The following is a 14,798-nucleotide window of genomic DNA, read 5'->3' as shown; positions in this document are numbered from 1 at the left end:
ACCCAGGGTGCATGGTGCAGCAGAAACATTGCCTGCAGGCTGCAGCCCCTGGGATCCAAGCTTTTCTCCTTTCCAATATGCAAAAGCTTTAGACCCGAGGAGGAAGCAACACCCGCTCCTGCCAGGAGGTGGCGGCCTGCAGCCGACAACGCCTCGACGTGACTTATGCTCGAGGCGCCGCTTGGGGGCGCTCTCTTCTGACTCGCGGAACCATCTGGCTGGGTCCCTGGTTTCCGGGGGTTTTGTAATCGGAAAGCACCATGAGCTTCCCGGTGCTGCCTTGCAGGCCTCGGTTGTTTGCTGGACCTTAGAGGGGACTCTTTCAGTTGAACGTTTGGGATCGGAAGCGACCGGTTCGACCTGCGATTTCCTGAGGGGTCCCCGCCCCTCTGCCTGTCTATTCCCGGAGCTCGGGCCTGATCGCAGGCCGCGCGCCGGGCGCCCAAGGAAGGCGGAGGTGATGGTACAGATGGAGACGCAACTGCAGAGCATTTTTGAGGAGGTGGTGGTGAGTGAAGGGGTCAGGGATTCAGGACTACGGTCGGGCGAGGGGGAGTCTTGGGGGCAGCGGATTAAAGAATCCGGCTCGGCCAACTTCTCCGCCACCTCTCCTTTGTTGTCACACTGTATGTGTGCAGAGGTTTAGCGATTCTCAAACTGCTGTCAAATTCAAAGCCTCCTTGAAATCCACAAGTCATTGTGACAGGTCAGGTAGGCATTGTTAGTTTCTGCGTGTAGGTGATTAAGGTGACTTGCCCTATGTTACACTAATATTTTGCTCGGGGAAGCCCCTCCTTTTTTTAATTTTTAATTTTTTATTCATATCGTTTTGTTTTGTTGCAGAAAACGGAAATTATAGAAGAGGCTTTCCCTGGGTGAGTATATGCATAGCAGGTTTTTGTGTTCTTACGTGGGTGTATCTTTGTTAAGATTTTACTCAGTTTTGTCTTGGAGATTTATAAGATCCACAGTTCTGGTTATGTTGCATTACCGTTTTAAAACTAGTGGCAAATAATGTGATTTTTGTTTATAGCATGTTTATGGACACCCCTGAAGATGAAAAAACAAAACTAATTAGCTGTTTGGGAGCCTTCAGACAGTTTTGGAGTGGTCTTTCCCAGGTGAGTACTGCTTTTTTAATACATTCAGCTAATAAGTTTTGACCCCTTCTTTTTTTTACATTTACTTTGATGTTGCTGTTGGAAAAGGGGAGATAAAATTGTCGTCATCTTTTATGTCTATTCTGGTTTCCATTTGTTTCAATACAGTGGGGAACCTGTATTGAGAATTCAAGTTGATGACAGTACAGTGTGAGATGTTTTTAAAAATCTCCCATGTTAGATAACATAAAACCATTTTTATCCTATTCTCATTTATTTGGTGTACTAGAAAACAGCTGTGTTAGGGACTATAAAGGATAAAAATTTCATTTTCTCAACAAAGGAACTGGCACAGTATTGATATAGAGATACTATAGCAAAGGTACAGAAATGCCACAACAAGGATACTATTTTATAATAAGGATATAAAGATATTATAATAAAAATGAGGAAAGGAGCAGTAAAACTTAATAACAAAGAACAGTCACCAGAAAATATATCCCTGAAAAAGACAAAATGTGTGATCCTTAAAGACTTTATTGTCTTTTTATGGTTCATTATAGGTAGGAAAATGTTTGCAGTTGAGTCACTGGTGGTAAGACTTGCTACTCAGACATGGATCACATAATGACAAAACATTCTTTTTTTAAAGTGTTTTAATTATATTTTAATAGGTAATATATTCATATGGTTCAAAACGCAAAAGGTACAAAAAGGTGGACCCAATTAATAGTCTGTGTTTCATCTCTTTAGCTTAATTACTTGTTCTTTTTCCTGTCTGTAGCCAGGATTCTTAGTTTGTATTTCCTTCTAGAAGTATTTTATGCATATAGAATCATTTTTATAGAATGGTCATGTATTATGTACACTGTTCATTAGCACCTTGCTTTTTTTCACCCTTAATAATAAATTCTGAAAGTAATTCTACAACAATCCACTAAAAATTAAAATTTCTGACTTCCTTCCTTGCTTCCAGCATATTTATTTTATGGCTATACCTTCCTTTTTTTAACCAGTCCCCTACTGACTGACATTTAGGTTGCTTCTTATCTTTTCCACCTTAAACAATGCAAAATGAACAATGTTACACATGGGACATAGAATAAATTCCTGAAAGTAGTATTGCTGAATGAGCAGGTATGGCTATTTGTAATTTTTATGGAAATTGCCTAGTTGCTTTCCATAAGGCTCACCAATTTATACTCCCATTAGCAATATTTAAGAGTATATATTCCCTATAGCCTCACAATAAAGCGTTAATGAACTTTGTGATCTTTGCCAATCTAAAACATGAGAAATTTTATCTCAGTATAATTTTATTTTGCACTTCTCTGACGTTGACCATCTTTCCAAAAGATTTAAAATGTTTGATAATTCGTTAAACATTTTATGAGTTAAGGTATGGCCCTTGTCTGCAAGAATATTATATTCTAATGAGAGAGCCAAGAAGAAAGTAATATTTGTAAATCCACATTATATGATCAACAACAGAAGTATGTGTTAGGGACAGTGGTAATGAAAAGCAACAGGACACAGGCTCTTTTGAGGATGTCCTAGAAGACAGACTTCAATATGGGCCCTACATTTCAGTATCAGATTTAAAGTCGCAGAAATCTAGAAATTTGTTCTGTCGTTGGATTCATAATTGATTGGGTTCTTAAGGATTAGATTCACACTAAAGTCTCATGAGACTGATGTACTAACCCGTAATGGATTCCTCCCCCCCCGCCCCCCCCCGTGACAGGAGTATTTAAATTTGCCATTAAGGTCACTGCTTATAATGCCTTACACAATCTGTGTTAGAGTTTTCTATTGCTCATGAATATGTTAATAAAATCTTACTCCTTTTGGAGGTTCCATGTAATAAAAATAGTGGGAGTTTAGTTTCTATAATGCTAAAATTTTAAGTTTAATGTAACTAAAATATTAAATCTGAATTTTTTTCCTTTTTTTAATTGTCTGCATCCCTGAATGTTTATAGTGGAGTGTCTCATTCATAGTCTTGGTATACTCCAGGTATAGCATTAGCTATGTTAATTACGAGATATAACTTTAGACCTAAAATATAATCATTTTCTAACTTTCCAGGAATCTCATGAACAGTGCATCCAGTGGATTGTTAAATTCATTCATGGCCAACATAGTCCTAAAAGAATTTCTTTTCTTTATGACTGCTTAGCAATGGCAGTCGAGACTGGTCTCCTTCCACCCAGGTATGTTTAATGATGGGTATGAGCAATCCGAAGAATTTTCTTTTTCACTAATATTTGGAAATTAGTTGAGGTTGTAAAAGGATAAGGAAATGAAGAAGGAAGTTAGGCTCAACACGCAATACTTCATAATACCTCAGGTTTTAGTTTCTAGTTTTCTTAGAATTGCATATGTAAAGGCTCAAAACAGGCAGGCTTTCCCTTTCAGCCCAGGGGCTAAAATCACTCACTTAGATGAGCTGTTTTCCAGTTAACTTTTGCTACGCAATGAATGAATTGCCTCAAAACAGTACAGTTTAAAACAATAATAATTATTTTATGAACACCCGTGGTTATGGTGGTTGACTGGGCTTAGTAGACAGTGTTCTACGAGGGTCTTGTGATTGCAGTCAGATGGTGCCTAGGACTGGACTCATGACAAAGGCTTCCCATTCATATGGCTGCTGGTTGATGCCTGGCTATCATTTGGGACCTCATATTGGCTGCAACCTGCATGTGCCCTTTCCACGTGACCTAGACTTTCTCAGAGCGTGGTGGAGTCCAAGAACAAGCTTTGAAAGGCTAGGCAGAACTGTATCACTTTGCCTTAGCAGTCACACACTGTCCCTTTTGCCATAGTCTTAGACCTGTCCAGATTTAAGGAAAGAGAATATAGACTTTCTTCCCACCTCTTCATGTGAGGAATATCAATGTCACATTTCAGAATTGCCTGAGGATTGAAAATCTTGTTGCAGCCATCTTGGGAAAATACAACCTGCCACAAGCTGATAGATGGTAAACATTTAACCATCTATCTTTTGATAAATTTCTTTCTCGTAAAAATATAATGAATATCATTTAGTTCTACTTTATGTTATCGTTTCATACAAATAAAATATATAAAATACTATCCATAAATTTTTAAAAGTGTGCTTGAGTAATAATGTACCTTATGAAAAATACTACGACAAATGTAATATCCAGAGTACACACCTTGATTATTAGAAAATTTGCAAAATTCTGTCTTGTAACTGGAATGGGTATTCCTTTTTTCTAGAATGGTTTGTGAATCCCTGATAAATTCGGACACTCTTGAATGGGAAAGAACACAGCTTTGGGCCTTAACATTTCAACTGGTTCGGAAAATAATTGGGGGAGTGGATTACAAGGTATTTTTCCCTCATTATAAAAAGTAATCACTTTCAGGCATGATAAGTTTTCTTTTCTTTTCCCTTCCTCCCCCCCCCCCCCCCCACACACACACACACACTCCAGTTCAAGCTGTTGTTTCTCAGTCTAGTTGTGTAGGACACTCTCGCTGGCCGCTCATGGCAGCACCCGGCAGCCCAGCTCCAGGGAGAGCTGTTGTTCACAATCTTATCTGTAGAGGGCGCAGCTCACTGACCCATGTGGGCGGAGCTAGGAGCTCTGCACTTCAACCACTTGAGCCACCAGGCCAGCCTGATAAATTTTTCAGTTGTGTGTTTCTTGATTTCGGATGGGAGGAATGAAGTAGAAGCATTTATAAAATCTGTTTTTTTTGTTGTATTTCCTAAAGGGGTTTAAAATTACTCAGTGTGTCCCACAGCTTCCCTGCCCACCTCCCAGCATTCTTAAAAATGCACTGGCTAATGTTTTTATGATAAGGGAAGTCACCAAGCAGACTTTGGATTTCTTCATGCCACAGATCTGAAAATGAGATCTTATGATGTTGGGTCCCTTTCAAATGAAAGAACACAGAGGAGAGATGTGTGGAACTGAGAAGGGATGTAGGCATCAACTGATGAGGGGAGCAAGTGCTGTATCACCTCTACCTTGACCTTCCTTGGGCATGCTTCCTTTAGCACTCTGCTCCTGACCAAAAACAATAGCATATACACGCTAATTGTGTGTCACATGCAGTTTAATATTTTGTAGCTGCAAAGGCCGTTATACTTTGTTCAAGCCACTTTGTTATTATCCCTTTTGAAAGAATTGCCAGTACCTGGTCCTGTGCATTATGTTTGTATTTTCTCCAATCTAAAATGACTAAATAATAGTTTATTTGAATCATGACACAAAATTAGTTGTAAGAAGCCTTTTCTGATTATTTTCTCTTTACTTGCACTTCAGTTTCCTTAGCAGGTTAGTTAATATGCAGATTTTTACCTTAGTTTTGTGTGGTGCTTTATAATTGTTCCCGATTTCTTCCATGTATATGTTTTGTCTGTCTTTTTTTACAAGATTGATCCCATAGTTTATACTCAGTAAGTGAATGTTGAATGAAATTTCTTCTCTGTATCAGATTCTGCTCTGAAACAATGCACCTTGTAATAGATAATGAGGAGATGAATGATGAACAGAATAGCCTTCTTGGATAAGTTTGAAGGATTAAGGTGTATTGGATGAATTTGAAGGATTAAGTGTTATGGATGAGAATGGAGAATAAAGTTAGACTATGCCAAAGGAAGTAAGCAGAAAAGCTCATCTGCCACAAAGTTTTTTATTATTGCCCATGTTTTCAGAGTATTTTCAAGTTCTATTTAAATATATTTCTGTCTATAAGCCCACATTAAGCTCTTTTGACTTATCACAATAGAAACTTTTCTAATGCTGTGAAGGTCAAAAAAGCGTAGCTGTGTGTGGAAAGTTTAATTTTTATTGATAAGTGACTTTCTTTGTTCATTCATATTACAAGACTCTTTAGAATTCCATTTTAGAACATGACTCTTGGGTTAATATTAGGGACTTGAATATTAGCTCTGGTTCAGAAAAATTGAAGGTGTATGACCTTCAGTGTAACATTTTTTTTTTTAAATGTATAATCTTGAAACTTTTAGATGTTTAACTAGCACAGGGGACATTACTTAGTTTTAAACTATGACTTTTTTCTTATATCAGGGTGTTCGAGATCTCTTAAAAGTGATTTTGGAGAAAATCTTGACAATTCCCAACACAGTGAGCTCAGCTGTTGTACAGCAGCTTCTAGCAGCAAGAGAGGTAATTTTTACATGTTTACAGTTCCTTTACCATAACCTCAAAAAGTCTAGTTTTATATAATGCTGTGCTTTTAAAGCCTATGGTAATTTGTGGAATATTCCATTTGTTTACTTCTACAAAAAGTCACTTTTAATTTTAAAGGTACTGTTTCACTTTTATTATATTTCAGAAGGATTTTTTTTTTTTTTAAGTTTATTTTTCCAGGACCCATCAGCTCTAAGTCAGGTAGTTGTTTCAAGGGCACAGCTCACAGTGACCCATACGGGGATCGAACCGGCAACCTTGTTGTTAAGAGCAACGTGTTCTAACCAACAGAGCAAATGGGCCACCCCACAGGAAATTTTAATTAATTTTTGTTTTTTAATTATGAAAACAACAATATAGATATTAAAGTATTTCCAACCATTACAAGATAGCCTATGGACCACTTAAAAGATCTTTGTGCTATGTAACTAATGTTGCATGAATTGTTACTTTGGTCTGTTGCTCTCCTATTGGAGTCTACCAATATTTAAAGCATTGTCAGTGTTATTTACTAACCATCAGCAATCCGTTTTGTTGTAATCTTTGTTTTTAGAGGTTCTTCACATATTTATGCTAAGGTTTAAGCCCAGTATATTCATGAAATACTATTTCTACTTTTTAATATCCTGTTGTTGTTACATTTAAAAGGCTTATCTGTGGGACTAGTCAAGAATAACAACATTGCCTTTTATTTTTCTTAGGTTATAGGATATATCTTGGAAAGAAATGCCTGTTTATTACCAGCCTATTTTGCAGTCACAGAGATCAGGAAACTGTATCCTGAGGGAAAACTTCCACACTGGGTAAATGTGATATTTTGCAAAATTTTTAGTATTTCTACTAATCTTATTTTTTGTGTGCTTATTTTTAAAAATGGTCACTTTTATCCTTAGATAATACATAAATATTTTTTATCATTATGATGTATTTCTTTCTTTCATTTCTCTGCTGTTCTGTTGACATAGTTTATATACCATGTGGTAAAATATACACATGGGTAGCTTAACCAGTAGCTAAGGACATGGCGTCATGACTTGGCTTATTTCAAGGACAGATGAACTGGTGAGTAGATGTTTGGAAGGAAGTAAAAGAGAAATAACCTTTGAATAATTTTTATGTGTCAGCCAGGCATTGTACTAAATCTTTACATATTATCTCATTTTATCAAAATGATCATTATTTCAGAGAAATCTTGATTTTACTTGTTTTGTTTCTAGTTACTTGGAAACCTGGTATCGGACTTTGTGGATACCTTCAGGCCCACAGCAAGGATAAACTCCATTTGTGGTAGGATTATAATTTAAAATACACTAAACAGTATGTGATTTTTTAATGATCTATTAAAGTCAAGGATGGTATCTTACACATGTCTTGGTTGCTTGTCACTTTAGTAACTCTCTAAGAACGTAATAATAGCCTTTTACTTATTTTCAGGTACTTTGTATGCTGAATGTAGGGAGGGAAAAGCAACTGTCTGGATTAGGTCTAAGCTTCAGGTGGAGCCATTCTAGAAGATGTGTTTCCTGGTGATTAGAGGGAACTTTGAGTAGAGCTAGTAAAGCATCATGGAATCTCTAAGCAACTGGAAATCTCAATAGACTTGTCCTTCTATAACCACAATATACAAACAAGACTATCAGGCTCTTTCAGCCCATTCCAAGTCACACCTTTTTTATTTTGTTTTCCATTTTTTCATGTTTTGTTAGATTCTCAGAAATTTCTTTTAAAAATAAGCATGTGATTTGGCAATTGTTGCCCATATATACTCCTGGATTATTTCTGGAAGTCATGATGACTTCAGAACTGTATAGACCATTATTTAGTCAATGACCAAATTTTGAGTACTTCCTCTGAGTCAAGTGCTATTCTGGACACTAAAATGTAAAAATAAACTCAACAGACACTAGACAGATAATTCTCAGGCCTCTAGCTTTTGTAGCAGTGGGTATTGCTATCACTTAATGAATTATGGAAGTGGTACAGGTTTGAGAAGGGTGATTATGAGTTAATTTAAGACATGTTGAGCTTGAATAGGAATTCATGGGACATCCAACTAGCAATATTCATCAGGTAGTTGGATATATGAGCCTGTAGTCATAAGCTCCATCTAAGGCCTCTGTAAACGTGCTTAAAATTAATCGTGTTGACCCTAGACTAGAGAGGTCTGCAAACTTTTTCTATAAATGGTGATGTAGTAAATATTTTAGGTTTTGTGGGCCATACAATCTGTTGCAGCTGCTGAATTCTGCACCTGAAGTGCACAAGCATCGGTGATCCAATACAACTTTGTGAAAAGAGATGGCAAACTGGATTTGGCCCATGGATTATAGTTTGCTGACCTCTGTCCTAGATACTTGGACAAATGCAAATTTTTGAGTTTGGAAGGCCTGTAAAAATTGGTCTCCAGCCATCGGGACTACAAATAATCAGACAATTCACAAACTTCTATCCAATTAAAACATTTTTAAAACCAGGGCCTGGTTCAAAATAGATATTCATTAAATATCTGTAGAGTGAATGAAGGGCCAGGCATTGCTGTGTTCACATGTACTTAAAAAACACTTTATATAATACATACAGGCCGCTGCAGCCTTCTGCCAGTTGTAAATAACTCGGGTGCCATTTGTAATTCATGGAAATTGGATCCTGCAACTCTTCGTTTTCCTTTGAAAGGCCTTTTGCCATATGATAAGGTATGTTGCTAAATATAATGGGACTTTTGGTCTAACACTCTTCATCCTTGATTATATGATTTGTGATGCTAAATGGTCTTTTCAGAGACTGAGAAGTAAATACTTAACAAAAGATAGTTTATGGTTTAAAATATGATTCCAGTATCCACGTGCACTCTGAGCTTTGTGATGTTGCAGGTGTCTATGCTCTAGTGGTCCACCTCTGGCAAAGCACTTGGAGTTAGCAAACTGACTTTTTCAATTGATTTCTTGTTTTCATTCTTCCTTTGCAAAGGGAGGATGAAAATGAATTTGCAGCCTCCTTAAAATTTGAAGCGAGCCTCCTATTTGTTAGATTTATAAAAAGGGGGCTGGGGAGACAGGACAAAAGTGGAGTAGAAAATTCTCAAAGGAAAAAATACCCACAAGTATCAATAAAATGAAACATGAGATATAGACGCATTATCTTGGATGTTGGAGTGGTATGAGGAGGCCTAGATATTTTTCATGTAAATGTTTCATGTCAAAAATGATACACAGAGTGATTAGGAAACTTCTCTAAAAGAAAGGAGAGTAAAATAGTGAAAGTAAGGTGACAGTCTGGGCTGTTGGCATTTTAGTCAGCAAAACTTTGGAATGTGAAAAAGTGGTAAACTAAATGGAATTTACAATCATCATGATAGCGCTAATAACCAAAACAGATACATTTATTGTGCACTTGCTGTGTGCCAGGCACCGTTCTAACAGCTTTACTTTGCAAAGCCCGTATTCTTAACTGTCTTCTGATTATCTCCGTTATACAGATGATGGAAACTGAGACACAGAGTGGGTAGTAACTTGACTAAGGCCCCACATTGAGGAAGTGGTAGAATCAGACTTTGAGCTCAGACAATATGATTCCCGAATCTGTACTCTTAACCCCTGCTATCAAGTCATTTGTCATCTCCAAATTTGAAAATAGTGTTTGTTTACGCTTATATGAGAGTGATTGGAAACTGCCTCCATTCGCTTTGATTAGATTTCTGAGCAGAAAATCCCTTCCTTACAGTGATGCTTAAGACTTTCGTGTGACTAGCTAAAGTCATTTCTAAGTTTATCCTCTGTATGCCTTTGGGCAAGTGCCTTGCTTCAGTTACTACTTAACAGGTGAGGGGTGGGAACAGATTAACTGCAAGCACTAAAATCCTATGATTTTTTCCCCACTAGATACTGCCTACTGTGCGAAGGTAACAAGTGCCTTTAGAGGATTTTTTGATCCCAATTTCTATTTGAATTAACATTTACTTTGATCTTGAAGCAATAATTTTTTTTATTTTCTTTAAAGGATCTGTTTGAACCACAGACTGCTTTGTTGAGATATGTTTTGGAACAGCCTTATTCCAGGGATATGGTCTGCAATATGCTAGGTTTAAATAAGCAGGTACTGTACTATGCTGGAAACCTAGTAAATTCTGCATAGAATCTGCACTATTCTTTTCTCTTTTCTTTGCTATAGCTAACTGAGCAAAACAGTTAAAAACTATCTGGTGATTTTTTTAAATATATGGTTTATTAAACAATGTATTGTTCCTATCATTTATATATTGCTTTAAGAATGTTGAAATTAAAAAGAAGATATTTTAAAAGTTGGTTTATTTTGCATTGCTTTTTTTTCTATAAGGCCAGTTTCAAGTACACCTTTTGCCAGAGAAACCTACACATGACTTAACCATAATTTTTGACTTTTTTTTTTGTTGTTGTTTGGGTATACTATTTTATAACCCTTGGTATCTTCAGCGTGGCCTCATTGCTGACTTTTTTTTCTTTTTTTTTTTTTTTTGGTATATGTTTGTTTTTGGTGGTTTAACATGTGGGAGGGTTTGTGCTGACTCTGGGTTCCTTGAGGCTGGCCTCATAGTCACTGTTTTGTCTTTTCTTTTTTTCTTCCTTTATTTTTGTTCTGTCCTGTCTTGTCCTGCCCATCCTCCAATGCTCTAGACCTTGAACATTGCTCAGGTATGTTCACAACCTTACTGTTGTATTGTGACTAACGATACGCTGGCCGCTTTGTAGCCACTGATTCCATTTAGAGAATACATGTATGGTCGGGGCTTGAAATTGGCAGGACCATGCTGAGACCAAGGCCACTAAAATGAATTTCTTCTTGGGATATGAGAGTTGTTTTTGGTGGATTGTTTTTTGGTTTTGGTTTTTGGTGCTTTTTTTCTTTTTTAACTTTTCTTTTTTAATTTTTTTTTTTTTTTTTTTTCCCCACGAAGAGATAACACCCGGCACACAATAAAGCCTGTCACTTTTTGATAGGTTGTTTTTCCTTCCCACTCCATTTTACTGTTTTTCATATTTTAACACTAAAGCTAGCCTGGTACAATTTTTAGAGATGGAAAGATTTGTGGTGGCCTTTATCTTTCCAGACTTTTAAAAACATAAATAAATAACAACCTCATTAAAAATACTTACGTTGCTTTGCCTAAAAGAGAAAACAAATTTAAAACAAAATGAAGATTAGAAAAAGCACTTTAATAGAGGTATGTTACTTTCAAAAGTTGGAGTGGTAAATCTTACACAGGGAAGTTTTTTTTGGAAACATGGGGATCGACTAAGAAATGTCACACTCTTAGGTGACCCCACACCTGCTTGACTAACACCCTTCTTTGTCAGTCTTTGCCAGAAGTGTCCTCCTCCTAGAGTGAGTTCCTCTCAGTTGAAGCTCACCTATGGCGCGAGAAAAACACTGGCCAAACTTGATAAACCAAACTCTTATACCGTCCCAAGTCTGTTCCAGGACTTTTCACCTTTGAGATTTTAAGCAAAATAATGGTTCCAATTATTTTTGTTAAAACTTTTTGAGCCCAACATATTAAAATAGACCAGCTTTTTTATTTTAAAAAGACGTTCTTGTCTAGGTTATATAAAATAGCGTGACTGTTTGCAATACTATAGTGAAGGTTGTGCCAGTGCTTCCATTTATAAAGCCCTATTTTTAAGGACATATAGCTTGGCCATAAAACTTGCTCAGTGTTGAAACTTTGCATGCCAAACCTCACCCTAGTAGCAGTATCTCTTTTATTATGTTAAGTTTTTTCTTCTGAAAAATTTACCAAGTTTCTTTGTTTGGACAAACCTTTGTACATGTGAAACCGAAACTGCTTCACACTACAGTATCTGACAGTTGCCTCATATAATCTATCAATTTAGCATCTTAAATACCAAGTTATTAATTCTGATCAACTTTCACTTGAGTTAGAGGTAAGTATTCAGTTAATTTTGAAAGAATGCTTCATGCTGTGCCTTAAAACTAATTTTTGCAATGAACTTTAAGTCATACTTGACTCAATTTTTCTATAGTTTGGTGGATAAATGTACCCATGGTCATTTGAGCTGCGAGTATCTTCCCCCAGATATCCTTAACCTATCATTAGCTTTTTTCTTTTGGGGGGCAACTCTTCTCAAGCTAGAAATTGATTCTAAAAAGCATTCGGAGAAGAGTATCTCTGATCTGATCATTTTAATAACAAGTTTCAACCTAAAAAAAGTTTATGACTAAGTCATAAATCCATAAAAAATAAAGTTTATAATGGAAATGCTGACAGAACATTATTAGTATTGGTCCCACTGGAGTGTAAACATTGTCAAAAATTCACAATTCATCAGTAATTGTTTTGGTAGAAAACTCTGTAGTGAGTGGACTTGTATAGATGGAAAATATATGCTGAATTGACTTGATAAAATATTTCTACCACCTGGAAAGTAGAGTAGAAAATGAGAACACACATTATAAGAAGTACATGATTAAAAATAAACACAACATCTCTTTCACCACTGGGTGTGCTTATGTGATGACAGCTATTTTTCAGCCATGGGGGCAAAAATGGAAAATGAAAAGAGGGCAGAGTGCAAAGATGGAAAAATCTGGGGCCTGTGATGGTATCATTGAACTGCAAATTAGCAAACCCTGGAGCTGTGCCACCTCACATTTCCTGTTAGGAAGGAATAGAATTGCCTTATTGCTTAAGCCTCTTGAGTTGGAATCACTCAAGCCACTTGTAGCTTAGAGCTCCCAAACTGTCACGTGCTACAAGGACACTGGACTTCTGAAGGGAGAACCAGGAAAGAACAATGGGAGGGGATAAGATGCTGGGGACAACTTTGGCACATATGGTGCAATTAAAAGGAGAAGAGAATGGACTCAAGGAAATGGATTCTGAGCCCTAATGTTATAACAAAATAACTCTGTGACTTTGGGTAAGGCACACTATCTCAGCCTTAGATTTCTGACCTAAAATCTTTCAGGAATAGGTTTACAAAAGTTGTCAGCTCACAGCCTGTGGGCCACACTGGACCTGCAGGTGTGCTGATTTTTGCTGTCACACGTGCTTAGTAGCTGTGTAGTTCTGACACAGATGGTACCACATCTCACTGTCTTACATCCCTGCCTTTCCACTCATCTCACCTGCCAAACAAACAACAAAAATAAACATTACCTTATCGCATCTTTTATCATTACAGAACTGTATCCTGCACTGTACTTTCTTGTCCTTTCTCTAGCAATGCAGTAATTTACTTAAAGCTTGAAACTTCTTAAGAGCTGTCCATATTGCATTTTCCAGTAGGAATTGGGCTATATTTTAATCTTAAAAATCAGTCACATTCAGAAGATCATAAATAGCCCAGTTGTGTGACCAGGAAGGTGGAGTGTTCACAGTGGGAGAATCCTGTTTTGTGTGTCTAAACGAGTTTGCGTTCTTTCTACTGAATAATAGCACTACAAAACCGATACTCTTCCGTGGTCGTGTATGAATTCTGGCTACTGTGAGACAGTGCAGTGCTGGACTAATCACTCAGTTTATCTTTGAAAGACACTGCTATAAGTGGTATTAACTGACTGGCATAGTGCTTTCAGTTCTGATTGGCAGAGAAAATGACAAATGACATACAAAGGGATATTGTTTTCCAATTTGTCCTGAATAGGTATTGATTTCTAGCACTGAAATAATGATTTAAAATGAACTTAAGCCCACCTAAGGACACTATGTTAAAATTTCACCACAAAAGCAGTACCCGTTATCTGAAAAGTGTCAGGGGCCACGTAGTATAGAATACATGAGTAGTTTAAGACTGAAATCATGGTGGAAGAAAATCAGGAGCATGGATGGAGGTTAATGTTGATGATTCTCTTAATGTCTTATGCCTGATTTTCAGCATTTACTAAAGCTGACAATTTAAAATCAGTTTCCAATACAATTTGAACTATTATGCAGAAATTGAATTATTAAAATATTGAATTTAGATTTTTATTGTTAAAAGAAGTTTTATCTAAATATGCCTATAGATATGATGTAAACTAATTCAACTTATATGTTTATATTCTGAAGACTTACATTTGTAAAATCTTTCGGAAAGCAAGTCGTAAGTAGCTGTAGACATATATCCATTGACTTACGGAATTACCATAGTCTGGTGATTGATAATTAACCTTTATTCACAGATCATTTAACTGCTTTGCAAATTTGTATTTGTAAAATAATCTATGTGGTGGACAGTCTTAATTTTACTGTACTTAACTTTTAGTAATTGAAAAAAGCAAAACTTACTATTCTAAAGTAGTATCACAAATCATTTTCTTTTCTGGTGTTATTAAAATTGGCAAATAAAGAAACGTGCTTAAGCTATTCTTAAACTTGGTTTGAGAAATATCCTTGGTTTTAACCAAAACACCTGGAAAATACAGAGTTAATCCTGATAGATGTTCTGCCCCCCTCAGACACTAGGGCACGAGACACCATAGAGAGTCCTGACTGATTTAATTCTTAGAACACTTGGGTATAATCTTGAGT

At 36.6% G+C, this 14,798-nt stretch overlaps 1 protein-coding gene across 2 annotated transcripts in view; it reads left to right on the top strand.

Moving 5' to 3' along the window:
- Positions 1 to 229: 229 nt before the first annotated feature.
- The window catches only part of MED23 (mediator complex subunit 23), a 40,177-nt gene continuing 25,608 nt past the window's right edge, over positions 230 to 14,798 (top strand). The window contains exons 1-11 of one of the 2 annotated variants that reach the window (XM_019729375.2): positions 230 to 508; positions 844 to 875; positions 1,034 to 1,121; positions 3,189 to 3,313; positions 4,347 to 4,458; positions 6,170 to 6,268; positions 6,994 to 7,095; positions 7,510 to 7,579; positions 8,873 to 8,985; positions 10,289 to 10,384; positions 10,942 to 10,959. In XM_019729375.2, the coding sequence (XP_019584934.1) occupies positions 461 to 508; positions 844 to 875; positions 1,034 to 1,121; positions 3,189 to 3,313; positions 4,347 to 4,458; positions 6,170 to 6,268; positions 6,994 to 7,095; positions 7,510 to 7,579; positions 8,873 to 8,985; positions 10,289 to 10,384; positions 10,942 to 10,959 (903 nt within the window). In that variant the 5' untranslated portion in view covers positions 230 to 460. The remainder of the gene's footprint in view (positions 509 to 843; positions 876 to 1,033; positions 1,122 to 3,188; positions 3,314 to 4,346; positions 4,459 to 6,169; positions 6,269 to 6,993; positions 7,096 to 7,509; positions 7,580 to 8,872; positions 8,986 to 10,288; positions 10,385 to 10,941; positions 10,960 to 14,798) is intronic. The other variant, XM_019729377.2, reaches the window with a different exon arrangement.

This window comes from Rhinolophus sinicus, linkage group LG05 (genome assembly GCF_036562045.2).
Source record: "Rhinolophus sinicus isolate RSC01 linkage group LG05, ASM3656204v1, whole genome shotgun sequence".
Lineage (NCBI taxonomy): Eukaryota > Metazoa > Chordata > Mammalia > Chiroptera > Rhinolophidae > Rhinolophus > Rhinolophus sinicus.
This window is presented reverse-complemented; position numbering and strand designations above follow the sequence as displayed.